This window comes from Aulonocara stuartgranti (assembly GCF_965226115.1).
Source record: "Aulonocara stuartgranti genome assembly, chromosome: 20".
Lineage (NCBI taxonomy): Eukaryota > Metazoa > Chordata > Actinopteri > Cichliformes > Cichlidae > Aulonocara > Aulonocara stuartgranti.
The window spans coordinates 21,387,885-21,414,755 of record NC_138956.1 but is presented as its reverse complement, the minus strand read 5'-3'; the positions used below and the strand labels follow the sequence as shown (position 1 = coordinate 21,414,755).

Sequence of the window (26,871 nt, the reverse complement as noted above, 5' to 3'; positions counted from 1 at the left end):
GTTCTGGTGTGAATAAAATATGAATTTATAAGATGTGCAAAAGTGATGTTTGGTTTATTCACATTTTACACAGCATCACAACTTTTGGAAATTGAGATTGTACTAAAGTTTATTTGAAGCATGTATAAGATTTTATCTGGCTGAATTAGACAACTGAAATTTCTCAGTAAATCACATGATAGGGTTGGGCTGGTTTCTCTGTGGGTTCACCCGAAACCTTGGCTGATTGTGACCCACACCCGTTTTCACACCTTGGCTCTCGTGATTAGGTAGAGGATCAACAGGGGGTCGACAACCCTCCCATGCGGCTTAAAATCTGGGAAAAAAGACTCAAACTCTTTCATGGCATGCATTTTTAATTTCTCTTTGTTATTTGGGCTGATTGGGCAAAATTTTGTATTGTGCTCTAGACAACCCAAAATGTGATGTCTACACACCAGGTCCTAGGAGGTTAAAGAAGTCCAGACGCTTTTCTTTCCAAGCTCCTTAGACTACGATGACCTGGATGACTGAGAACCTTTAAGATAAGATAAGAGATAAGATAAGATAAAACTTTATTAATCCCTCGGGTGGGTTCCTCTGGGAAATTCGGTTTCCAAAAGCACAGCACCGACAGAAGTTACAGTTACAGAATATTATATATATATACACACACACACACACACACATATATAAATACAGAGACATATATAAATAAAATATATGAAGGGGATAAATAGAATAAATAGGAATAAAAATAAAAATACAAGTGAATTGCACATTTCAAGTATTTAGGTCTATTGCACCATTGACTATTAACAAAAGTATTGCACAAAAGCTATTGCACAGTGAGGTGAAGAGGCACTACAGCTTAGTTGTTCCCCCCTCCTTTGTCCACCTGTTCCCCCCTCCCTCCAGAGAGGAGTTAAACAGTTTGATGGCGTGTGGGACAAAGGAGTTTTTAAGTCTGTTAGTTCTTGTCTTGGGGAGAAGCAACCTGTCACTGAACAGACTCTTCTGGTTGTTAATGGCCGTGTGCAGAGGATGCCCAGCATTGTCCATAATGTCCAGCAGTTTTTTTAGTGTCCTTTTCTCTGCCACTGTCACCAGAGTGTCCAGCTTCATGCCGACCACAGAGCCAGCCTTCCTGATCAGTTTCTCCAGCCTGCATGAGTCCTTCTTTGCTGTGCTGCTCCCCCAGCACACCACAGCTTAGAAAAGTACTCCAGCAACCACTGACTGGTAAAACATCCTCAGGAGCTTCCTGCAAATGTTAAAAGACCTCAGCCTCCTGAGGAAGTACAGTCGGCTTTGGGCTTTTTTATACAGGTGCTCTGTGTTGCATGACCAGTCCAGTTTATTGTCCACCCACAGCCCGAGGTACTTGTACTTGTTGACCACCTCCACCTCCTCCACCTCTATCTGAACCGGCAGTGGACCTTCTCTGGACCTCCCGAAGTCCACAATCAGTTCCTTAGTCTTTGAGGTGTTGAGTTGCAGGTGGTTTGTGTGACTCCATGCGACAAAGTTCCTCACCAGACTTCTGTACTCCTCTTCCTGATCATCCCAGATACACCCCATGATGGCTGTGTCATCTGCAAACTTCTGAATGTGGCATAATTCAGAGTTGTAGCAGAAGTCAGAGGTGTACAGGGTGAAGAGAAGAGGGGACAGCACAGTTCCCTGTGGTGCTCCTGTGCTGCTGACCACAGTGTCAGACGTGATGTCCTTCAGCCTGACAGACACAACTGAAAGTTCCATCTCTCCATCTCAGCTCCATAATAAAATACTGAGCAGGAAAACACAAAGAAGGAATTTCATATTTGGACATTGTTAGGTGTGGTATAACAAGGCCATTCATAGTCTTGGCGATGCATACAGAGAAAGAGGCTCGTAGACACAAGTGACGCCTTTTATTTCATGGTATGGGAATAGCCTCGGGTGACTACTTTTCATGCACCACACAAAGTCTAGAAAGATGCTTTTCGCTGGCTTAACACCTGCTAAAAATGTGGTCACCACCAGGTGGAAACGCCATGTGCTAGTTGAATTGAATGAGACCCCCTCCAGCCCAATCTCTTTCTCTCCATCTGTTTATTTCTTTGATACTCTCAAGTTGAATTCTTCTTCTTCTTGATCTGATTCCCATGCTTGTTTGTTTTTTGGTTAATATGCCCTTATTTACCAACCTTTATCCCTGAAAACATCGGACTGTCTAAACCTCCTGAAAATCATGCATCTTAAAACTACGCCTCACATCAACAAGTTATAACAATCCAAACATTGCCATCCTTTTCAACTACGAGACCAGAGATTTCTTTCTAACTTGCCAATATTTCAGCGGCACAAACGCAGCCAGCAGAGGGCATCGTTACGTTTAGAAACGTTACGTTTAATAGTTGTCATTTTACACATTACCAGTAAATTGGGTTTAAATGTATTTCTAAGGGGGGAATCGTATTCTTAGTCAGAGCTGTCTCTCTCCAATATTATCAGTCTTAAAACTGTCAGTCTGGCTTATTATCTGTACACTGCAGGAAATGTTAGTTCTGCCTATTATTTCTGCACAAATCTAGTTTTTTTTTTTTCTTGAAGCAGATGTTGAGTGAAATTAATTATCAGCTTTGAATTCGACAGATTCCTTCCTCAGCTCCCTCTCTCAAATGTCTTTCCGTTCTTTCCCATCTCCATGCTTTGCAATGAAACCAATAAACACAGCCTACTATATTCAAACTACAGCAATAAAAAGAATACATAGTAAAGTATAGCCTATGCCGCTCTGGAAAATGTGAGCAATTGGAACATTTGAGATGCCTTCAAGGACTGTTGAAAAATACATATTCACTCGCTGAACAACTATGTATGCTTAGGCCTGGACAGCATTACTGGAGCTTTAATAGTATACAAGATGGGTGTCACCAACTTCAGTGTCCTGCTACCACGTGTCCCATCTGAATTCATAATCACCTTTGGCCTGAATTGAGCTCTTCTTTCCTTACAGTATTATTATTATTATTATTATTATTTTCTATACCGACCTTTTATCCTGCCTCTGCCTCTGCCACCGAAGAAAACGGGCTTTTCCTGGAATGAAAGAGCTGGTAAAACATTTGGCAATACATTAGAATTTTTATTAAGAGACCGTGGCTCGTGATAGACGAGAGCCCGAGTTTCGGTTTGCACGTAAAGGCAGCATCTTTTAACCGCCCACACTGTTGCCGAACAGGAGCTGCGAAGAAGCAGCAGCCGGAGCGACAGACTGTGGGCTAAGTTTGTCCGCCCTGGCTTACCATCACGAGTCTACGGGTCTTTGTTTCTGTGATGAACAAGTACCTCCGCTTTCGCTTAAAATTCACACCCAAAGTAGAGGCGTTAGAAACGGTCAAGTGTGCTCGTGACATTTTGCATAGTTTGTAGCACAGACAGAGAAACAGGAAAGGAGAGAGGGAGGGAGAAGTGCGAGCGACTCCAAAGTTGACACTTCGCTGTCATGTTTGGTACTTGTTGAATAGGCTGTGTACAAACACAACACTGCAGTGTGTGCGTGGGCGGCTGCGTGCTGGGAACAGGTAGGGCTGCTGTTATTTTACTTTGTTCTGCAAGTGGCCTTCAAATTATGTTTACATTACATTCTAACCTTTAGTTAATGGCAACAGTAGCGTTGCTCCTGGTAGCCATTGATCTCAGCTAGTTAGTGAGTAATCAGCTCTGTGGGCGAATATTAGTGGGTTAATATCTGTTCAGTATGTTTATTACCAAATGTTTTATTTGAGGTTCGAGTTCACTATGGTTGTCTGGCGTGGAAACTCATTGCTTCTTAATTTTGCTGTATGTTAATTAAGAACCAATTTCTTTCTGTTGCCAGAGTCTTCTGTATCATCATGAGGCTTTAAGGGCACAGGGAGGACAGTGATGGCAGAGCTGGAGATTGACCAATCCAACCTTCCACGTGTCCAAGAAGGTAGGCTTATACACTCCCACACAGACCCAACTTTAGCAGCTATAGAAAGTTCAAGAGAAAAGTGGTTCTTTGTATGTCTGGAGAAAAGCTTTGTGTGTGTGCGTGTTTAGCCTCTATACATGCAGGTTAGAGATCATGGGCACTTACTGAGCTACAGACATGGAGCCCGTAAGAGTTTTTATTGACACTCTAGCTAAGAGCAGACTTGTCTACCCTTCTGTTTGAGAGAGAATGAGAGCGACCACTTTGTATCCTCTCATTTTTGTGTTATGACTAACTTAAATCAGTGCTCTGTATCTACATCGGATAAGAAGTGTCTTGTTGTGTGTTGTGGCTGATGCAGCAGACAGTGCAGATTTAAGTGCTGTGCTGCATGGTAACAGGAATAAAGCTGGTACCGAATTGTCTGTTAGGAAATCTAAAAAACTCTAGTCTATTTATTGCAGTCAAATTGAATTGCTTTGTATGAAGTCACGAGAAAAAAATAAACACACAGTGATCTGATGATATTTCAATCAAGTTTAATAATTGTTCAAATGTACTAAGCATCTAAAAAGAACTGATCGTCTTTTATGAATCACTATCTAACAAAGGAAACGTGCGCATCATTAACGCTGTTCAAACAACTGAAGTATGAGCAGGGTTTTTCCCTGCAACAGGTTGGTCTGGCCTTTCACCAAAGGAAAATCACCAGGACAAAAATATTTTTAACCAGCATTTTCTAAGTAGGGGTTAGTTTGCCCAATCTTAAAAACAAAACCATTTTTAATTATTGCACGGCCAGAAATAACAAGCAAATGCAAGCATTATAAAAGGTAACAAAACCTCTTTGTCCAAGCTTTATTTGAACCAGTCATTTTTATGTGCGCAGTCAATCCCCCAAAAGGCTGAGCCTGGAAAAAACTTGATGAGGGTCCATGCACATGTTCAGCCAGCTTTAGGTTTATTAAGCTGGTTTCCCGTATAGAGTTTGGGAGAGCAACCACACAGGAAAGACTAAAGCCAGGTAAAATAAGGCTGGAGTACAAAGTTGTTGTGTACAAAGGGTCATGTTGCATTGCTTTACAGAGATTGATCTCATGAGTGACAGAACTGGCATGCTGGATGCAGATAAGAGCAAAGAATGAGATAGCCGGGATATGTGAATCCATGGGAAAGAAATGGGAATTCAGCTCAGATGAAGGTGCTCTGCAAAATACTCACAATTATGTGCTTGTTTTTTTTAGCTTCTCTAACTATACTGAATATGCTAGACAATAAATTCATATTTGTTTAAAACATTTTAAATGTATTGTGCTGAATAATTTTCAATCTATAGCTTAAAATGACTCTGAAGAAAATGACGCTAAATTGATTTTTATCTGCTTGCATGTAAGTGTGGAAACATTCACAGGTTAGGAACTTGTAAGCTGTCGCCTCAGTGAAGACTCATTCTTTGGCATGTCCAAGCTAATGAATGGGATAGAAGTAGGTCTGCGAGTCTTTTTATCAAGGGAGATAATTCAGCACTCCACTCTTGTTTCCACACACAAAGGGCACACTGTGCAGCTTAGCATTTTTATGCTTTATTGAGCAGGGGCCAGTGCACAAACAAAGCCAGTAATAGCACCTATAAACTTGTCAATGAGGCAATTGCAGTATGTAAATCATCTGTCTGGTCACTGATTTTTTTTTCTTTATCCATTATCTTTTTTTACCAGAGAGACATTTTCTCTTTTTAGTTCTGCGATGGTTTACTTTGTGTTCTTTTGTGCATGCATATGCTTCCTTTTTCCTAAGAGCCAAAGTTTCCCTTGTCCCTTTCCACCTTCACTTTCCTCACCATTTAAGAGCCCCGGCAAAGTCAGCTTTCTTTGTTTCCACTGCACCCCTTATCAGTTCCTGTTTTTTCCCTCCTCTCCTGCTCCTGATATAGCCTGATGTGCTGAGGGAATGCAGCTCCCAGAGGAATTCCCCCCCCACCTCCCCCTCATTCCTAATTTCACTCTCACCAACTGACCCAGAGTCCCAATACCCTCACCTCTCTTTGTTCTCCCTGACAAACTGGTCTAGTTCAGGAGTTATTTGGCCCAGTATGCTGCGTTTATAGCACAACACAAAGATCTGTGGGATGGCCAGGCACTTCGTGGTGGAATCTTGTGCAGAAAAAGCAGTGAGGAGGAGAGCAGAACAGTCCAGAGAGGAAGGGAGCGAGAGGAGAGAGCATGTGGGCGGTCAGTGGGGGATTTTGGCTGAAAATAGAACCCTTGTCATTTCTCCTTTAGCCGGTTTCTTTGTTTGGCAGGCATTTGCAACTGCTGCTATCCAAGTAGCTGTGAAGATGAAAGTGAAATATCTCTGTCAGTGTTTGAGCGGCTGTTCCTGCGCGCTGGATCATAGACATGATCTGCATAATTTTGTTTTGGAAGATCGGCTGTTAGTGCGCTAATAAAAATACATTCACCTATGTGTTTCTGTATTATGAGTGAAGGTTGCAGTTGAAAAAAATGCATTTAAATGTATGGAAAACAGACTTTTCCATACGACTGTCTAGGCTTTAAGGTCATAGCCGTGGTAGGTTCTTGCTTAAAAATTGGATATTACAAAAGTCAAACTAGTGGGGAGCTCTGTGCTATACAGTGATGCTGACTCAGGCTTTTTTTTGTTTATTTTTTTGCTTTTTTTACATTATGTTTTTGCTTTGTACTCTTTCTCACTCTCAGTGGATCTTATCCTTGTTTTTTCCAAACGTAGCATTAATTTTTTTTCCCTGCTGGATCTTTGATTCACTATCCTCTTAGAAAACAGACACAACCCTATTAAGGACCTTCATTAAGAAGCTTACAGTTGGATTGCCTGCAGTCACACTGAGCATATGTTTTTTGGGGGGGATTGGTGGCTCTGAGTGTCTCACACCTTGTTTCACAAAACCTGTTTAGAAGTAACAATTGTGAAGTCTCTGTTTCCAACCCCTATAGCAGTGCTGTGGAAAAACAAGTTCGCCCACAATGCAGACACACCCACATGCACATCCATGCTCATGCCAGAGAAGACTGTCATTTCTTTCATTTTCCCCTCATTTTCCGCTTTGCTCTTCTTTCTTCGTTGGATTCAAAGAGTAAATTGTTTGGACTTGTCATTTTGTACCGTCGGATAAAATCAATCCTTCGACTTAAACCCTCCTCACCGGCAGACTGGACCCATAAGGGCAGGTTAGAGATCCATTTAGCGGATAGTCTCTTAAGCTCAGCGACAGGTGTAAGTGGTAATGCATGTCTGTTTTGGTAAAATTCTCAGTGTAGGCTTGTAGGGTCGTTCGTGTTGTAAAGAGGCTTCCTTTGGGGCTTTGTGCTGTCTGGGTGATTTTCATGGCCTGTGACAGTTGAGCCTCTCTAGATTGAAACCTACTCCTCAGAGACTTCTTCTTAGCAGGTTGTTTTTTTTTTTTGTTTTTTTTTTACTGTCCTATTTTCAAACAAGGAAGAGCCTTTGATTGTCTATAAAACGTTGGATACAATTGTGTTTTGTATAAATGAAGAAAATTGTTATAAGCATTATAGGATTAGGCGTTAGTGGTCAAGATAAAGTTCAACAAAATGCGAGAGGAATGCATATTTAGATAGGTATGAGTTAGATATGAATGAATGTCTTGAAACATTCTTCAAGCTTGGAATGGATCAAACACCTGATGTTATATTTGTATTCACCTGCTGTCCTGTAATCCTAATATATCCCTATTAGAATGAATGTCGACGCCACCAACTTGTTGTCGTCATCAGTATTACCATCTAATACATCTCCAGATAGTAAGTACATTTCAGAGATCTGTCTGCCTTTTATTTAAAACCTTTTTTTTTTTTTTTTTTTTTTTGGGTAAATGTGTACTTCATTTGTCTATACACCTTTAATAATAACACGCTGCTCTCCATTAAGCATCCTCAAGCAAGTGGCAACCTGACCCCTGAACAATCCAGTGCAATTTAACACAACAGCCCTGGCACAAATTCTTTTTTTTTTTTTTATATCCGCTCATATTAATAATTTTTTGTTGACAGTTATGTGTTTATTTTGAGGCTGTGGTTAAAGGTAACATTTTCCTGGACATCTGTCCATCCACTTATTCAACTTATGGTCACAGCTGCCTGGGTACAGACTTTACCAGGGCTAGAAGGAAGAGCATTAGAAGTGTCTCTCAGTCTAAAAACTTACAAGCATCAGAAATTGAGTAGCTTTGATAGTATGTAAGCTCATGCTGGTGTACCCAATTGTCCAAGCAGTATATATCACTACTAGGTTTTCCTGAAAGTTTAGAAATATTATCTGTCTATATATCCTAAAAAAGGCTAAAAGAATAAAAAAAAACAAAAAACAACAATATCAATGTAAAATGTGTTATAGCCTGCATATAAATTTTAAGCTTTCACAAGCTAATCAGGTTATCTTAAACAACTGAAAGCATGTGTGCAACATTTGTGGAGCCATTGTCTCCACAACCGTTACACAGCCCGCTGTGTTGGGCTCAGTGGATGGATTAGCAGAAGGACAGGTGTTTTTAATTGGCCCAGTCTCTGGCTCAGCATGAAAGGTTTTCAGCAGTGAGCTAAATCTCCTCTTAGACACTGTCCTCTGTCGTTCTTTTGCTATTAAGAAGCCTCCATTGTACGAAAAAGCAACTCTCTGTGTTCCCTGATGAAAATCTATTAGGTAGCTACCGGTAAGCGGTTTTGGCGGGGTCACTGTAAGCTGTGTGAGTGGAGAAATGGAAGAGTTGGAGAAACATCTAAGCCACAATGCTGCGGTCTGTGTTCATTTTCTCCTGAGTAACGTTTGAGTTTGTTTGACAGATCTTTAAACACCGATAAGAAGCTACTGTGCCTCATTAAGGACTACTGTAAGCACTTAATATGTTTATAGTTTAGATTAGAATAACAATTGTATAATTCTTATGTTCTTAAGTCTATGTTAAAGTGCTAGTCTTTGCAGCATTCTCTGGTGAGAGTTCACTAATGACATGAAACTGATATGTTTTATTGCCATATCTAGCAGCAGGTGGCCAGACTATTGGATCACAGGATATGAAAGACTTGTGGCTTGATATGGAGTACCAGACAGAGTTGGAATACAGCAAGCTTGTAGTTAAAGCCTTTGGATTTATGTCAGCCTTACAGCTTTCATTCGACACACTGTACATTTGTACCATCTGCAATAACTTAAAGGTTTGCAGTCAGCTGCTCTTAAACTTTGCATATTCATTTGGTAGGCATAGTGAGCACATAAGTGAAAGAAAAGCATGCATCTCGGCATCTCTTAGCATCCTTTTAACAATGAGCGAATGACTTTGTGTGTTGTACTGCTGTTACTGTTAAAAGCTGCTCACACACACGTGTAGCACATGAGCATCGCTCAGGACGGTGGAGCTGCTATTTTGCTCTAAAAGTCTGTGACTGCTAATTTTGGGCACTTGAATCTTTCTCTGAAATGCAGCTACCCTGCTATAAACATTTTATAAGATCCTTTCATGTATTTAACAGTGATGCCAGAGTGGTGGACGGTTGCTTTTTCCAGTTTAAAGGGACACTCCTCTGCTTTTGTCTGTGTCGTGTAAACATCCATCATAACACACAGCACTTGTATCCTATTGTTTCCCTTTGGACAGACTGTTGGACCAAAAGCAGCACAGTTCATCCAAAGGCTTAGCTTTTGTTTTTCGATGGAGCCATTGACATCCATTCCTGACTGCTGTCGGTTTTCTGTTGTTTTAGTAATCGTCAGCCTCTGAGAACTCCTCACTTTATTAAACACTTGTATCCCACCCCTTCATTCATTTGTGAGCACTTTGTAACTGTTTGTAAATGTTGCTGTTGTCTATTGTTTCAGTGTGCCAGTGTTTTGCTGTGCTGGAGGATGGAGCGCTGGCACACAACCTGCAAGAGCAGGAGAGTAAGTACAAAGTTAAGCAGCTATTTGACAGCTGCATACTGTGCAAGCGTCTACTAACTTCTATTATGTGAGCTGCACTCCATTCTGTCTCAGTGAACCACCACTGTATGTTGGGTTCATCTTTTCCTGAAGTATTCACAACCGCAGTGTTATGCTGCAGACTTGCCAAGGACTTTAGAATTGCACTGGTGTGCCAAATAATGCAATCCAAAACAACAGCTCCCTCGAGTATTTTAATTACGCAACCAAAATTTTATGAACACTTTTCAATAAGTGTCAACTCTCGCACAGATGTATATGTACTACATAACATATGTATTTCCATGAAAGCCTTTTTGGTTGCTGCTGTGGTGTCTCTGTACATCTTTGTAAAAAAAAAAAAAAGCCATACAATTTGGTATGTATTTTTAAGATTCCTCGAAAGTGTCATCACTGAAGAGCTGGCATGCAGCAAACCATGTTTCAGATAATCAAAACATTCATAATGATTTAAAATGAAAACAGATTTAAAGTTCAAATGCAATATAGTAAATATTAATTCATATGTAATAGATCAAATACGGTCCCTTTTGATACTTGCATTGCACGTTGCCTTACTATCTCCCCTTTTCTCTGCCTTGCACTTACAGTCGAGCAATACTATACCACCAACATTCAGAAGAACCAGCTTGTGCAGAATGACATCCGTGTAGCCAAGAAGCTGCAGGATGAAGAGGAGGAGCAGCAGGCCCAGCAGAGTGCCCTTCAGAGACAGGCCTCCAGACAACTGTAGGTGACTCCTCAAAGCACACTCCTGCAATAACCACACTGTGCTACATGCAACCCTTACGCGACTGCATGGAAATTTATTGCACAAATTTATGTCTTCTTTTACTTTGCTGCATGTTATGTTGATTATTGTATCCATAAATCACAAATATGAGAAGTAATTTTCTTCTGCGACTGCTTTGTAGAGAGGAGCAGGACTTTGAGTACGCCCGTGTGATTCAGGAAGAACTCCAGAGATGTGCTGAGGAGGCTCAGAGGAGGGAGCTGGATGATGAGGTGAGCTTTTACTCACATCTCTTTGCTTACATAGCATATTTTATTACCAACCTGTGCATAAATATTTTTTTTTAAAAAGCAATGTGTATTTAATCTTCTTTTACAGTACCCAACATTCAAAAAAATAAATCTACCTTTATGGAGATAAGAAGAGTCTGGTTGGACCCCTTTGAAATGAGATGATGCATACATCTCAAAGGGTTTACCCAAATATTGGAACTTTATCATAACCTTAAATGGGTTATTTACCTTAGCACCCATGCTCGCTATAGCCTAGGTTAACTGGGGAGCTTAACCATGAGCTGTCATGCATGTAACCAAATAGGGAGAAACTTGTTAGGTTTGGTAACTTTGAACATATTTGATTTTAAAAAAATCTTATCTTTAGCTCAGTTGACTTTGATGGAAAGTGTACTAGTGTTATAATACTACATGGCTGGTAAGCTCATCTTACTATAATATACAAAATCTCTCTCTGTCTTTCTGCATGTTCATTTTTTATGTGTGTGTGACCGCCAACACCTCCCTAGATGATCAGGAGAGCATCCAAACTTGGCACACAGGTACATCTTAGGCCCATGAAGGTTCTTATCTATATCAGATATTGTGATGTTGTAACTAGCAACGGGATAAAATAATCTGTTTTCAGCATTACTGTCCCTATAACACTTTATGAAAGTATTTTATCATTTTTATGATAGTTTTCATGACAGTAGTATCTGATTTATATCCACAAATTTTCAGTTATATTTATCCTGATGTCATCATAATATATTACCTGGCAGCGACCTGCTAATGTTCTAAAAGAACCTGTTTTTTTACCTGTTTTCTGTTATTTCAGTTTCAAAATAATTATATCTCATTCATATACATAAAAGCTGAATTATACATGATCTCTCGTGTCTTCATGTTGCCTAGTAATCAATCAGCAGTAGGCTAAAATTACCCTTTTTTGCATTTATGCACCTTCAACGCCTTATAATATCATCGTTTTAATGTCACAGCGCACACAGGTCAAACAATACAGTAGCATGAGCATGCATTTGTATTTTAAATGTATTTCTTAATGTGTATCTCTTTCTTGTGCAAATCTATAGTTTTAAAGTCAAGTCAAGTTCAAACCACTATAGACTATTCTAGAAGATATAGACGTGATCCTTGAATGAAAGATGTGCAAAGTAGAAAATTAGTTTTCCTCTACCAGCCACTCATTTTTGTCATTTTTAATTTAAAAGCTCCATGGTATTAACTCCGAACTGAACGGTTCCCCTGATAATAAGATAAAAAACCTTGACAGCAAACTTTGCAAAGTAAAATATTGTGAGGGATTTGTTCCTGAAAGAGGAACAAATCCTTTTCCATGGGCATCAAGTTGCTGGCAGTAACCAGAGCAGAACAGGATACTGTATGAACAAGTTTACCTTCAGCACAAACTAATACTTGGAGAGATACTCGTTTCCCGTCTGTCCTTGGAAGTATGAGCATTTCTTTCTTTTGTTAAAAGGGATAGCACAAATATATTTTTTTTTAACTTTTTTTGTATGATATGCATACAAACTTACAAAACAATGTGAAAAAAATCAGGTGAAAAGTAAGGAAAAATCATTTTTTTTATAGGATTTAGTGATGGTAAAAGGTAAATTAATACCACTGGCATTCCCCTTTTAAAGTCAGTGAATTCACACACAGCACAGGGACTCATAGGCATTTATGACACTTAGGATGTATTTATATATCATTTAATTATGCGCCTGTTACAGGGAGTATCATATGGCTCATTCTGCTCACACTTAGGACTAACTGAGTAAATAATGAATCCCACTGGCAGCAAAGTGTTGCTCTGGGCCTCGGGTGCATCCATCGCTCCAAAAGAGGGCTTTAAAAGCACGGTCAGCTGTTTAGCACAGTCGTTCAAGCGATGATGGCTCAAGCAGTTTCACCGGTGCTTAGCTCCAGACATGGACCAGCAAGCGCTTTATCCAGAATGCATTCATATGTGCGCATTTAGTCATGCAAAACTTGCACACTGTCGTATTCTCAATTTTGTTGTTTAATATTTTAATCTCTAAATAAATCATTTAGATTCTAATAAACTCTATTACAGAATGATGGCTTGAATGTTTTAGCCCCATTAGCTCTATGTATAGGAATATTACTTCTGACTGAAAATATTTCAACAGAAATGTATTGCTATGAAACTTTGTACTTACATTTATGATCTTGGGAAAAAGAAACCTATGACATCAGCGATCTCCTGATCATTTCGTTAGCGTTGCCATGAAATTAACAACTAACTAATACTATGATCAAGTTCAGTTCCTTAGTTTATCAACTGATATTTGCAAAATTAGTGCCATGTCTATTATCCATAGCTGCACTTTGCTTTTAGTGCTTATTGGTTTAACAAATTATGCATTTTATGACGTGTCGATGTGAACTCGATAGCATGATGACATTATCATTTAGATGAATCACTATTTGACCTGAGTATAGCCTCAAAGATGTACAAGGTGTATCTGTTCATAAAATACGGTATTATGCAAAAGGCTCGACCCTCATTTCTTTACATTTTCCTGGGAAATAGATGCTGCAATTTAAGCATATTTTTGAAATGCAGTGTATAAGGCAAAAACAGATTTTGTGCAGTTTTAAGAAGCTTAAAAGTCAGTTTTTGGTATGACCACCTTTTCTTCAACACATCCTTAACTCTCTTAGGCGAGCTTTCTTGTAATTTCTGTAAGTAGTCTTCAGGAATAGTTCTCCATTGAAGGACATTTAAAGCCCTTCTTTGGATGTTGGCTTCCTCTTGTTCCGTTTTCTGCCACAATGTTTTAATAATGTTGAGATCTGGGTTCTGAGACGCTATTGTCTGTTTTTCAATCTAGCTATGCTTTTATGCACTGTGATTGGCATCAGTGTCATGATTTTAAAAAATAAATAAAGCTATTCCCATTCAGATGCTTTCCAGATGGTGTTGCATGCTGGATCAAAAACGAACAGTAATTTTCTGCATTCATAATTACATCAAAACTCTAACCATGACAGCGCATCCACTGTGTTTTAGACACTGTAGACACTCACTGTTATCCTTCTGTCCTGATCTCCTGTAGAACCAAAATATTAAGATTTGGTTTATCTCTCCATAGGACTTCCTGCCACTCATTTTATTTTAGTCTAGTTCTTGTGTAATTTGGCATTCTTAAGCCTTTTCCCTTTCTTTATGAATGGCTTTTTGACAGCCACGCTTCCACTGAGACCATTTCTAGGTGGCCTCAGTGAACACTACACGGATCAACTGAAGGGCCATGCATCAAAGTCATGTGTCAGGTTTTTGCTGGATTTTTTTTCCCCTATTTCTTGAAGACATGTCTTTCAGCTTTTCAGATCAAAGTAGCAGATGTGTAACTTCTCTTGTCTCCACTTTAGTTTTCTCAGTGTGTTTTTTTAAGGACACTTTGCACACCATCCCAAGATACTCCGTGCCCTTGGTAATCAGTACAAAAATATTATTTTATGCTATCAAACTTTGTTATCTTTGACATTTTTTTATCATGCTAACAAAATGGCAACAGTTGATGTGCTTTTGTGACAGGCTGCTAGTAACAAAGTGCCTAAAGATTCAAATTAAAATAAGCTCTTTATTCCTCCCTTCACTTTGGTCTCTTTTTTATGCTTCAGTGATTTACAAGTAAATGTTAAATGGCTTAACAAACAAAAAACATTCCTCTGAAATTGCTCGTGTGAAGTTTGTCTCCTTAGACACAAGCTATAAAAGAAATCAGCCGTGGCTCAAGATGCTTACACAGTGCTGTACATCTAGTTTTAATATAAACAAACATGAGCATGACCATCTGGTTACAAATCCAAGTTTGCAATATAAATATAATGCTTGGATAGCTGTTTTTACATGTATCTATCTCCTGTTTATGGTATGGAAGTGAACCTCTACAGAGCTGTAAATACAAAAACAATTCATCTTGCAGCCAAAACATGGTTGTCCAACCAGATGGTTCTCATCAATCACCACTCCCACGGTGTTTGAATGTTCACACACAAGGCAAATCCTGCCCTCCTCAATGATGCTGTCTTGATGCATTTTGTATAACTTGCTTTACCAAAAAGAAATTCATCTGATTCTTTGAATAACATGAATGGTGTCACTGAGAAACGAGAAGTCTATTGTGCTGGAAAAAGTCATCGACTCAGCCATGAAAACTCTCCAGCTGGCCTGGTTGTCTGTTTCACATGGCTACTACAGCAAAATATTTTCTCTACATGGCAGTTTCCTTTTTGGAGAAGGCTGTGTACAAAAGCTCCTTGTTTGGAGGGTGTGAGGTCATAGAGGGCTATAAAATTCCTTGATCATTAGTAAAGGGGTTGGGTTTGAACTCTGTGGTTTACACTTTACATTAAATGTAAACCCTAGTTTACTTTTTTGGCTCTGCAGTATTTTCTTTTTATGAGTGTTGACGTGGGGATCAAATGATGGACTATTAGCGCACACGTTAGCTTGCTTTCCATAATGACAGGGAGATCAGAGGTGTTGATTAAATATTTGCCTCCCTGTAGATCGTGTCTTTAATTAAGGAACAGAAGGCATCAGGCTGTGCACTTTTAAATGCCAGATCCCTGTGGCACTGCACGCCTAACCTGCCATGGCAAGCTGCTGATTGTCTGCTGATGCTGGCAAAGTGGCTCACACAAATGTCCTGATTGCAAGGCAAAAGCAGCTGTGCTTGCTTTTGCTTATGATTTATGTTGTAAATGCTGCCCACAGAGGGAAATCTCATAGAATTCACTGGTTGAATTTTGATGATTTATTGGTAGCACAAAAAAGTAGCACTCAGATACATTGAAGCTGGACCGTAGAGACACACAGCTGCTCTGGTAAGACCAGACAATCCCCTGTGACAGTGTTACTTCAAGTGGAGCAGTGGCATTGATCTGCTTCTGCTGTAAAAGTTTACTTTTCTTAATTTTTTCTTACAGGTTCTATTCAGTCAGAGTTCTAAATCCTGTGGTGTCTCTGGCCACCCAGAACAGAATTAGTTAAATGACCGCTATTAAGATGTCACATCACCTCACAGCAGTATCAGATCCCCCAACATAACTCTGCATGTCCAATGTAGTAAGATTCCTATCTTCATGTAAAAATGTGGTCTAAGGTTTTGGTCCATTTTGGTTGTTACCTCACCAATGAGAGCAAATCTAAAGGAGCTACGCGAGTTTAAAGAGTGGTGTGAGGTTTAAACCGACGAAGGAATATCTGGAGCCCAAGACAGCTCTCTGCTACATTATGAACAAAAGCAAAATCATCCATATGGGATATATTAATTCATGGATAAGATTTTCCTTCATTGTCAAATTGCAGCTGTTGATTTTATCTATGTTATATTGCCCTCTGTTGGTGGAAAAGGGTACAATGTATGTGGAGCCTCATTCTTGCAGTTATGTCGACTCATAGTTCCACATCAATGTAACCCGACCATTTATTGTGTCATTCTTTTAATCGGGGAAGCTCAGTTTTTTGTTTTATAATTTAGTCTTTTATTTGCTCTTGGTTTTTTTTTTTTTTTTTTTTTTTTTTTTTTTTTTACTATGTCATACACTAAAAGATTCTGTCATTCTTCACATTATTTTATAGAAATGCCTTACATGTTGTTGGTGAATCTTGTTGAAAACTAAACTGGAAAATAGAAAAATATATTTGATTAAGTGCTTATTTGATGGAAGAGATCATTTTATCTGCTGAAAGTCATATTTGTGTACACACTGGCCTTGTTTCCACAGGAAATTGCCAAACGGTTGCAAGAAGAGGAAGAGGAGAGTATCAGGAGACGAAGTAGAGGGTCAGGGAGCCATAGTGAAGGTAAAGCTTTATTGTATATAGTTATGAAGGTTGTTTAGAAATTTTCACATTGTTTAAATAAAATGTTTTGGGGTTTTTTGATATTTTTAGTGGTTTGCAGAAGGCTTTGTTATACTATAGGACACAACCTGGCATTATTTAGCTTCTTACTAAACATTCTTGGCTCTGCTTGTGATCATTACTGCAGCTGTATTTAAATCACTCACCACAGATACTACAAGGCCATGAACAAAAAAGTTGCTCATTTGTTCATGAATATCTTCATGGTTTTTTTTTTCTTACTTGCTCTCATGTTTGTTTTGATATTGTCTTTAACGCATGGAATTACATTTACAGCATTTGCAGGGCTCATTCTTGTATGTAAATGCATGGAAATATGTCAGTTATATTTCATCCATTTATACTAATTGTAGATTGTATTGCTGTGTTACCTCATCATTAATAATAATCACTAACAGACTCACCCACCCACCCTTTTTTGTTTGCATGTTTGGCATTGCCAAAGGCAGCACGAGTGACCCTGCACTGCTATCCCTACAACAGCACACACACAACAGCGTTTGCCAGGGGGAAGAGCAGTACCCTAGCACCACCACCAGGTGGCGATCATCTACTTCTCACTCAGACATAACTGGGCCTCAGACTAACTCCCCAAGGGGGTTAGCAGCTCAGAAAAATACAACTTCATGGTCAAATCAAGGACACCCCAATTCCATTAGGCAAATTAGGAGTGAATTGAGAGAGCCTTTGTGTGAAAATTCAGATGACTCGGACACAGTTTTCTCTGAACAGCTCTCTGTTTGGTCCCAGAGGCTGAATGAAAGATTCAACACTGCACCTGCTCGACAGCGGGCATCTTTACATCAGCCACAAGAGAGAAATTGCAGAAGAGTTTACTCTCGTAGAACGCTCTCAGACGAGTTCAGGGAGGAGAGAGAAGAGTGGGACGAGGACTTTTATGAAAATGGTGATCTGAATGAAGGGAGGCCTAGGAATCAGGATAAAGAGAGGAAGTACAGAGCTGAGTATGATATCAGAGGTCAGGATCCAGGCTCTCAGTTAGTCGAGTTTAGAGAAAAGCGACGCAGTCAGAGTGAATCTGTTCGGCTGCATGACAGGGATACACACAGCAACAGAGACTTTGCAAAGACCTGGAGCTACAAGGACAGCCCTGACAAACACGTCCGTTTTCGAGATGATAAGAGGAGCTCTCGCAGGGAGCAGAGTGAAAGCAGCCAAGTGTGGAAGATGCTGGCCCGTGTCCTCAAAGAGAGGGGTGTGCCTGTGAAGCTTGGTGGCAATGGGGCGCCACTGCAAATAAGGCCTCAAAGCAGAGACAGCCAGGTGTTTCATGGGAGTGAGGTCTCCTGCGGCGACTCCCAACCACATCAGAGAGCCTTCCACAGAGCTGCTTCCACGAGGCACAGTTTCCATGGAGATATTAGGGAGAGGAAGAGATTGTCATACCGAGAGAACAGTGGGAGAGATCACAGAGAAGACCGAGACAGGCATCATGATAATGGAGAGATTTATGAGATTAGGAGAAGGGACTCAGACCTTTCTAAAAGAGAAAGACAAGGCAGTAGAAGGTGGAGTAACAATGATGAGAGGGGAGAGAGGAATGTAAATAATTATAGAGTCAGGAGGGCAGCAAGCGAGCGGAGGCATTTACACAGGACCGCAGAAGAAAGCTTAAGCTCAGAGGAGGAGCAAGACGTGGAGAGGAGAATAAATGTACCCCGCCGAAGAGCCCCAGGACGTAGCCAAAGTCTCAGCACCAGCAGCAGGGCTTCAACCAGGGATAGGTCAAGGCGCACAGCAGCAGGTAACACTTAGACCTGCAGCCAACTCTAATCTGCAGAGGGAAAGCTTCCAGCATGGTGCTGTCCCTCTCTGTGTACATCTGCTCCTCTCATCTTCCCTTAATCATCCCCTTATCTGGACTTGGGCTTTAGTGGTGTCTTGATTCCTTACTGAAGTGGGACGTTTCCCCGTTTCATATCTACAAAATCAGTGGTCTAAAATAGTCTTTGCTTTGTACTTTAATTCTCTACTTTTCCTTCTTCTAATTCTTTTTTTTTTCTTTTCATCTTGAGGGTTGTAAGATAATTAATTCCAGGGAGTTGCTTTCATTTTGCATCTTTTCACCTTGTGCTGTCATTTCAAATGTCATTGTAAATAACCTTTCCCCGACTCTTTCGGTAAACTTGAATGATTAATGGGTGATGGGTTTTTTTTTGTTTTTTTTAACAAATCATGTGCTCATCATCATCACAGTTGCTCAATTTTCTGTGAATTTGACACTGTCAAACTTCATCTTTAGGAGCACCACTTCAACCAGAGCTGAGTGAAACTAATCTGAGCCTGGGGGAGCTGCAGCAGGTTTTAGAAGATGAAGAACTGGCCCTCAAGCTACAGGAGGAAGAGGAAAAGCTGTTTGGGAGGGTAACTGATCCAAGAATTTAACATGAAACACTGTAGTTTAGAAGGTTAGCAGAAAAACAGAAGTTTGGTTTGTTGATCTGAACATTTACTTTCTGTTTCCTCACAGAACTCTCAGCCATCTCAACGTTGTCCTTATCCAGACGGGGACTTCAGAGTAGCACAAGTGGCACAGGATGAGGTGGAATGATAAACTGACATGTCATCAGTATCCGTTTATTTAACATCCAACTGATTAGTAAGATCATGCCTTTTTTTGTGTAGGAAATTGCACGATTCATGCAGAAACAAGAAATTAAATCAAAGCGTAGATCTCGTGAGCTGGAAGGACCTGAGTCTTGGCGTGAGCATAGGGCGATGATAAATCATCATGACAGACGAGCTGCAAGAGAGAGACAGGTTTGTTTGAACATGTGGTTAGGAATTCAAGACAAAGACAAACATATACACAGACCTGTTATGCATATGTGTGAAAGGTCTTTATTGGGTGCTTCTGCCAGCAGAGGTTTTAAACAAGCTGAGAAACCTCTTTGTTCATTTCAGGTCCAACGAGAGAGACTTGACTCAGAGGGCTTTCCTTCCCCGACTGAGGACTGCTCTCCAGAGAACCTTCCGCCAAGTCCCACCACCACTACACCGTAATTAACAAGTTAAATCTCTTAATTAATGCTGTATGTCTGATATTTCAAAAATATGGTGACTTATAGCTGCTACATTTATAGATCAGCCCAGCAGATTAGAAACATTGCAGAGGAATTGGATCCAACCTTCCAGGCGAGGAGGCAAGGCACAATGAGCCTCCAAATGGGACAAATGGGTATTTGAACTGAACTGAAATAAAACCACTGTTGAAACTGTTGAAACAATAACTTGACAGTTCCTTTTCCTCCATTGTAGGTCCAGCTACTCAGCCCCTTCCTGTGCCACAGTCAGGTCTAAATGAAATGCTTGAGGAGCCTACATTTATTCCGCCAACAAAGCGTCAAACAGACAAATCAGGACGAAGTAAATCCAAAGAGAAGAAGGAGAACTGCAAGCAACAGTGATCTCCAACACTGTGTTCTGCTGTAGGCCATACACCGTTTCTTTTAAAACACTTAATCAGTTCAGCTAGAGTTCTCATTGCTTATTATTTTAGGGTTAAAACTGACACGAATAGCATTCACTCAGCTGCCCCTACTAGCACTTTTTTTTAGAGCAGTGGAATAAGGAGACTTTTTAGATTCTCGATTGAGTAAAGACAACATTTTAAAATCATGGCTTTTATAAATGCTAAAGGGAAATGTTGGGTTTGTTATTGTATTGTATTTTATATGTAGTTAACCAGTATACTGTCAGCTGGATCTCTCAGTCCTCCCCAAGTTGTGCCTACACTTTATTTACATTACAAATACACTAAACCATCCAAGTAGACTTCTATGTTCTGCCACCTAGTATATAACTTCATCCCATTGTCTGAATCAGAATACTTTAATAATCCCTAAAGAAATTATGTCTAAACTAGGTATAATGTGGGAAAAATAATTATTTGAACCCATGGTGAATTTGTAAGTTTGCTCACTTATGAAGATATGAACAGTTTTTATTTTATGGTAATTTTATTTTAATGGAGTGAAACAAAATATTAACAAAAATCCAGAAAAAACACATTATATAAAAGTTATAAAATGCTTTGCAACTTGAAGCTTCAGTTCCCTCCACAGATTGGATTGAGGTCTGGAGACTTGTTAGGCCACTCCATGACCTTAATATGCTTCTTCTTTAACCACCCCTTTGTTGCCTTGGCGATATGTTTTGAGTGCTTGTCAGATTGGTAGATCCATTCACAACCCCTCTTCAGTGTTCTGGCTCAGGGAAAGAGGTTCTCATCCAAAACCTTCACAGTACTTGGCCCTGTCCATTTCCCTGTTATTGCAGTCAAGTTGTCTGTACTTTTAGCAGGAAAACAGCCCCAAAGCATAATATTTACACCTCCATACTTGTTGTAAGTATGGTGTTCTTTGGATCACACTCAGTTTCTTTACCTCCAAACACAGTAGGTCAAGTTGATGCCAAAGAATTTGATTTTGGCTTCATCTGACCGCAGCACTTTCTCCCATGTCATTTTATTCCACTTCTGAATAGTCGCACAACTGTTTTTACCTTCTCACTAAGCTTCTTGCTGATAGTCTTGTAGTCCATTCCAGCCTTGTGTTAGGTCTACAGTCTGGTCAGTAACTTCCTCTGACAGCTCTTTGGTCTTGTCCATGGTGGTGAAAACTTTGAAATTGATTCTGTGGACAGGTTTGTTTTATACACATCAGATTGCCAGTGTCTGTAATTGATTGACGGATTGTAATTGCCTGTATGTGCAGGGATATAGGCAATCTGTGGGAGCCAGAATTCTGGATTGGTTGTAGAGGATCAACCGATCCTCTGTATTTTTGGTTGAGATTCTGTTGGTCTCCATTAAAATGAAGCTACCATAAAAATTAGAGACTGTTAATTTCCTCTTAAGTGAGTAAATGTACAAATTCAGCAGGGGAGCAAATAATTATTTCCTCCACTCTATTTCTTGGGGGAATCTCCAGAAGCATGTGAACGTTAATCTTTACAAAGAAATAGTGACAAAGTAATCTTGTTTCAAAGCAGTTCTTGTCATGTTTGCTGTTATCCAACGACAATCAAACTAACTTTGTTTACTTTTTATAGATGGAAATCCCAGAAGTTGTAAAACTGGATCACATTAACATAGTGGTAGTGAAAGAAGTCAAAATTAAATGTAATTATTTCCCACTCGAACGAGGAAGTTCATTATACTCTTGCTGACAGCTCATGGAATAAATAAAACTATAGCTCTATGCTATAGCTACATGAAGCTTAGCTGCTACTATTACCTTTTGGAGCTTACAACTACATTTCGCAATCTCTGAAATCCAACACCAAAGACAGACTTTGAACTAAAACACTTGCATGTTTTACCAGGTCACTTTAACACTATTCCTAATGCCAAACAGGAATCTAACAGAAGTGACTGGAAATAATTTTGATGCATGTATTACTATTTATTGGTCTCTCTTTTTGTTTTGTGTATGTTGTTCTTGCTGCCACATTTAAACTCTTTTCTTTACACAACTGAAATACGACACCATGACTGCAACTATTCTGTACATAATAAATACAATCTTTATTGCTTGTTCAAAAATGAGATGTAAGTACAGTGTAAAAATACATATAATCAGTTTTATACAGTACTTTAGACAGCTGAAGACATTTTATAGGAAACCACCGTGAGACAAAATTATACATTCAAACCAAAAGTACATGACATTCATCAGGTAATATTCAGCAGGTATAATAAAGTGCTGCAGTCGTATTAAAATGTCACTGTATGACTGTACTGTAATGTTAACACTTTTTCACTGCGCCACCTGTGAACTTTGAAGTCTTTAACTGATTTTGCTTTGTTGGAGAGGTGACTCATACGCTGCTCTATTACTATAGGCGTGGGTAAACGTTTTCAGGCAAAGCCCACACAGTATATTTCTCAAATGTTCCATGAAGAAACACTTGCCTTTTACAGACCAGGGGAGCAATAGAATTAAAAAACAAAACAAAAAAACGTTTGGTCTAATCTTGCTGCCCACTCTGCTGTTCTAGAAGAAACTAAAAGTAACGCACTCTACTCTACTCTCTCTGGGGGGTTTCCGCTTGGCCCCTGGGTTTAGCTTGCATGTCATTTACATTAGTCAAGCATATTTGTTCACAGGATTTCCCAAGACATTCAAGAGTTACAGCGATAATTGGTGGATTTCCCATGTGGCACTCGTGAGGAATACTGAAAGATTTTCGCAATTGTGTTACTAAGCTTTAGAGCATTTCATTTTTGTTTTTATTCTGACCTGTTGAACGCATACTTGATCTGATAAACACTTAGTCATACAGCGTGCCTTAACATGCTCAGTGATTGTCACAGCTGAACGATTTTTACCTTTCATTTGTGAACCATTCTGTACACTCAGTATTTCACTAATAGGTCTCCCTAGTGCTTCATCTTGAATCGTAGCTTTATCTACTTAAAATAGGGAAGTCCCTTCACTGGGCTTTTTTTGACCAGTTAAGCAACAGTTGGAAAGTCCATATAGTTCCTGGTAAAGTTCAGTGGAGTGGAAGAGGCTACATGCAATAATGAGTCTAGCTACCTATTTTCACAATTTAACAAATAATAATTATAAAAAAAAAAAAAGACAAACTGTAAATGACCAACAGATAAAACAATTAAAACAACAAAACTGCCATAAACAGCAGGTAGGTTGCTATGTTATGTTGAGGCTTTGAGCATATGTAAAACCATACTACTGGGAGGTAATATAAAGGCTCAGAAAGTAATATGACTAAAATCAGTCTGTTACACCCACTTGCACACTCACCCACGTCGTATTTTCAAACTGAGAAATACTTGGCAGTTTTACCACTCAGGCGTGCAAATAACAGATTAATGACTGTCTATCATACTCTTACTGACTACAGCTGTTTTACAGTGTACTGGGGCAAGTAGACTGAACTTTGAATGCAGTTTAAAAACGTAATGGCAAAAAGGCTAGCTTTTGTTGATTGTTATTTCATGACTGTGTTCACATTTCAAGATGGCAAAAAACCAGCCTGCTGTTAGAATTTACATGGTGAATAACCTATTGTTAAGTCCACTTTCTTCTTTCCCCTCTCAGAATTCCCCTTCCTCTTGTTTCAACAGACTGTGTTATTGAAGGATCACTGAAACTGTATCCAGTTGTTAAAACTGAGCATGATGTTACAGTTTGTTTTGTCCTCTTAGGCCTTTTTACACAGTAGCTTATGCTGTTCTAAAATAAAGACAGCTGGCCTAAGCAACTTGGTATAACAAAGACATTTAAAAAAACAAAAAGTTGCTCAGTATGAAGAAAGAAGAATCCCATTTTAGCTGTAAAATCCTGTTTCCTTAAAGGAAAAAGCTACTTCCATGCGGCTTTCTAGCCCAGGGCATTCCATTCATGCAATCAGCTGCTCTGAAGAGTCCTTAGAGTCCAGTGACTCTGAGCTGCAAGTGCTGCCCTGTTCCTGCTGAGCCTCATGGAAACTGCACTCTATTGCAATTAATGTCCTGGGATCATCTGAAGGAGAAAAAGAGGGAAAAAGTAAGCAATTAAAATAGTTAATCACTATGATTCAGGTGATATATTACCTAATCATGAAATGCAAGAGAAATTACCTGTAGGATTTACAATGATTTTTTCATGAATTCTCTTTTTTGTCTTCTTTCTTTTCTGGAGGTTTTTCACAGCTACGATCGTGATAATGATGATGGTGACGGGGAACAAGACAAGTATGCCAATGATAACAAACAGTGGCCATATCGGGTCTTGAGCATCTGTTTCAAAACAGCACTGTTATAGTCAACTTTAGATCAGAACTGAAGCAGTATGATAAGAGGAAAAAAAATCATGACTTACCAGAGTCAGGTTTAACTTCTTGGCCACGTGTTGCCTTAGGTATAACTGGAACACACTTAATGTCATTTAATGCATCTCCTTTGACCACAATCTGCTCATTTGGATTGGAGCACCTGGGAGAAACAAGCGTGACAAAAGATTCCCTGTGACTTTTCTGGGATTTATCAAGTGTTTTATTACTGTAAAACATGGTGGTGTTTAGTAAAGGGTATTATCTTACTTGGTACTCCAGGGTTTGCACTTCTGGTGAACTTTGTCGTTATATGTTCCATTTGGACATTTTCTGCAGTCACCTGTGGAGACAGTCAGTGTGTTGATTTGCCATTTAAGCCAACATGTGTAGTGTCTGGACTAAAGTTAAAAGCTTATTATTTGTACTTTTACTTACGATTAACTGTAGGTTCGAAGCCTTTTTCACACGTCTTCACACAGAAGGAACAACGTTCATCACCACAAGTAAGTCCTTCTCTACAGCCACACTTGGTATCAGTTGTGGCAGTGCAGGCTTGTAGAAGGACCTGAGCACCTAAACATACAAAAAGATTAAAAGCTCTTGTAGTACTACAGAAATCTATATTAGCCCAGAATTTAATACACTGCTGATGAAATGCTCTTATATGGTTGTGACTTAATTAATGCACCAACATACCTACACACTGTGTACAAGGGTAACATCTGTATTTTTTAGGGTGCACTGTATAGGTCCCGGGCTCACAGGGTTTACAAAGTTCTTTTGGGGTTTTACCACACTCCTCGACTAGGTGATTTCCTGCAAAAATAAGCAAGGGAGTAAAATACACATAAATTTCAGTGACACTGGCTCCATCAAAGCTATAATGCATCTTAATAAATGACAAAAGATTTCCTTTTTAAGGTTCATAAGTTATAAGATTGGGGTTTCTAGAAAACTTTGAACTCTAATAACTATATTTACTGCTCTTACACTGGATGTACAGGAATGAAACTGACAAATTCTGTCAGTGACATTTCCCAATGATTGGATATATCAGCTGCATCATCCTTGCCTTTGTTGTGGATTAGGTGAAAAACCACTGAAACTATCTTTGGTTGCATGTGGCCACCGCAGAGGAACTCCTCAAAGGTTGGAAAACAATCTCAACTTTTTTTTTCAACATCCAAAGATAATAGCTGGGTTTAATAATGTGGAAGAAAAGACTTCTTTTATCTCACTCGTGAATATACAGTAGGCTAAACTGTAAATGTAGTTTAATTCAAAAGAGCGCCGTTAAAAACAAACAAACAAAAAAGCTGCACATCTGTAAAAAAAACTAATAAATGTAGAGTCTATCTGCAAACTTTTATGAGATTCTGGATCTTTTTTTTTCTTTATTACCTGGGTGACAGCTGTTACAGCAAACATCGTTCCCCTTTAGCGCCCATTCCTTGCAGCCCATCTCCACAACACTGCACTGGATGCGGATGCCCAAAAAGAGAACGATCAGCCAGGCGATTGCAGCCATACTTCAGCTTCCCAGCCTTGAAGATGATACAGCCACTCCAGGAGAGAGTTGATTTAATCCAATCGAAGAATTATTCCAGGTATCTCTTCCACGCGGCACTAATTCGGCTTTTCTCTTTACCTAAATCTGTGTGAGCATCGTTCTGCGCTCTGCACTCATATTAAGCAGACTGTATAGTTGCGACTTCAGCAGTCAGAAAGGTTTTTAACCCTCTTGCCAGCTGAGCGCTTATAAAAAGTGTTGTCGCGGGGGACGGGGGGGGCGTGTCACAACGGTGTGACTCAGCATGGTACAATTCATCTACATGCATAGACAGTTTTTTGTCTTAGTCATTTTTATACAACTACAATGTATTTATTAAAAATAAATGAATTCATTCAAAATACACAAAGAGATACCAAGATATAAAGTTGTCGCTGGCTGTAGGAAAAAGAAAAGCGAAACTTTGCTCAGTCAGATTACAATATTCGTTTCTTTTCCTCTACCAGTAACCAAATAAAGCCGTGATAATGTCGTGTTATGCATGCCTTCAAACTTGAACGACCGTTCAAATCTGTTCTGTTCTTCATAGAACTGTCTGAACTAGGGCTAAACTAGATTTCCTGGAACTTAGATGCAATCGCCGCAATGTGTTTACAACAGCACAGTCAAGTTCTCCACCTGCAAATGTGAAGTTAATTCAAATAGCAGCTTTACTTTCTAGAAGCT

General features: G+C 39.5%; 2 protein-coding genes across 7 annotated transcripts; one reads left to right on the top strand and one right to left on the bottom strand.

The window, feature by feature from the left end:
* Positions 1-3,182: 3,182 nt before the first annotated feature.
* Positions 3,183-23,498, top strand: ccdc187 (coiled-coil domain containing 187). 6 transcript variants are annotated; one of them, XM_082519017.1, is made up of 13 exons: positions 3,183-3,548; positions 3,845-3,940; positions 9,797-9,859; positions 10,489-10,627; positions 10,813-10,903; positions 11,434-11,466; positions 16,694-16,772; positions 19,096-19,217; positions 19,324-19,395; positions 19,479-19,613; positions 19,758-19,852; positions 19,937-20,031; positions 20,112-23,498. In XM_082519017.1, the coding sequence occupies exons 2-13, from the start codon at positions 3,892-3,894 to the stop codon at positions 20,258-20,260; spliced, it is 1,122 nt and encodes a 373-aa protein (XP_082375143.1). In that variant the 5' UTR covers positions 3,183-3,548; positions 3,845-3,891; the 3' UTR covers positions 20,261-23,498. The 6 variants fall into 6 exon arrangements, with proteins under 6 accessions (XP_082375143.1, XP_082375140.1, XP_082375141.1 ...); XM_082519014.1 differs by lacking the exon at positions 3,183-3,548 and adding an exon at positions 7,661-7,725 and having other exon boundaries at positions 3,861-3,940; XM_082519015.1 differs by lacking the exons at positions 3,183-3,548; positions 3,845-3,940 and adding exons at positions 6,031-6,153; positions 7,661-7,725.
* Positions 23,499-23,794: 296 nt separating this feature from the next.
* Positions 23,795-26,409, bottom strand: tnfrsf9a (tumor necrosis factor receptor superfamily, member 9a). The gene is made up of 7 exons (XM_082519018.1): positions 26,037-26,409; positions 25,332-25,451; positions 25,071-25,208; positions 24,903-24,975; positions 24,683-24,795; positions 24,442-24,600; positions 23,795-24,343 (listed from the first exon to the last, which is right to left on the bottom strand). The coding sequence occupies exons 1-7, from the start codon at positions 26,161-26,163 to the stop codon at positions 24,222-24,224; spliced, it is 852 nt and encodes a 283-aa protein (XP_082375144.1). The 5' UTR covers positions 26,164-26,409; the 3' UTR covers positions 23,795-24,221.
* Positions 26,410-26,871: the final 462 nt, after the last annotated feature.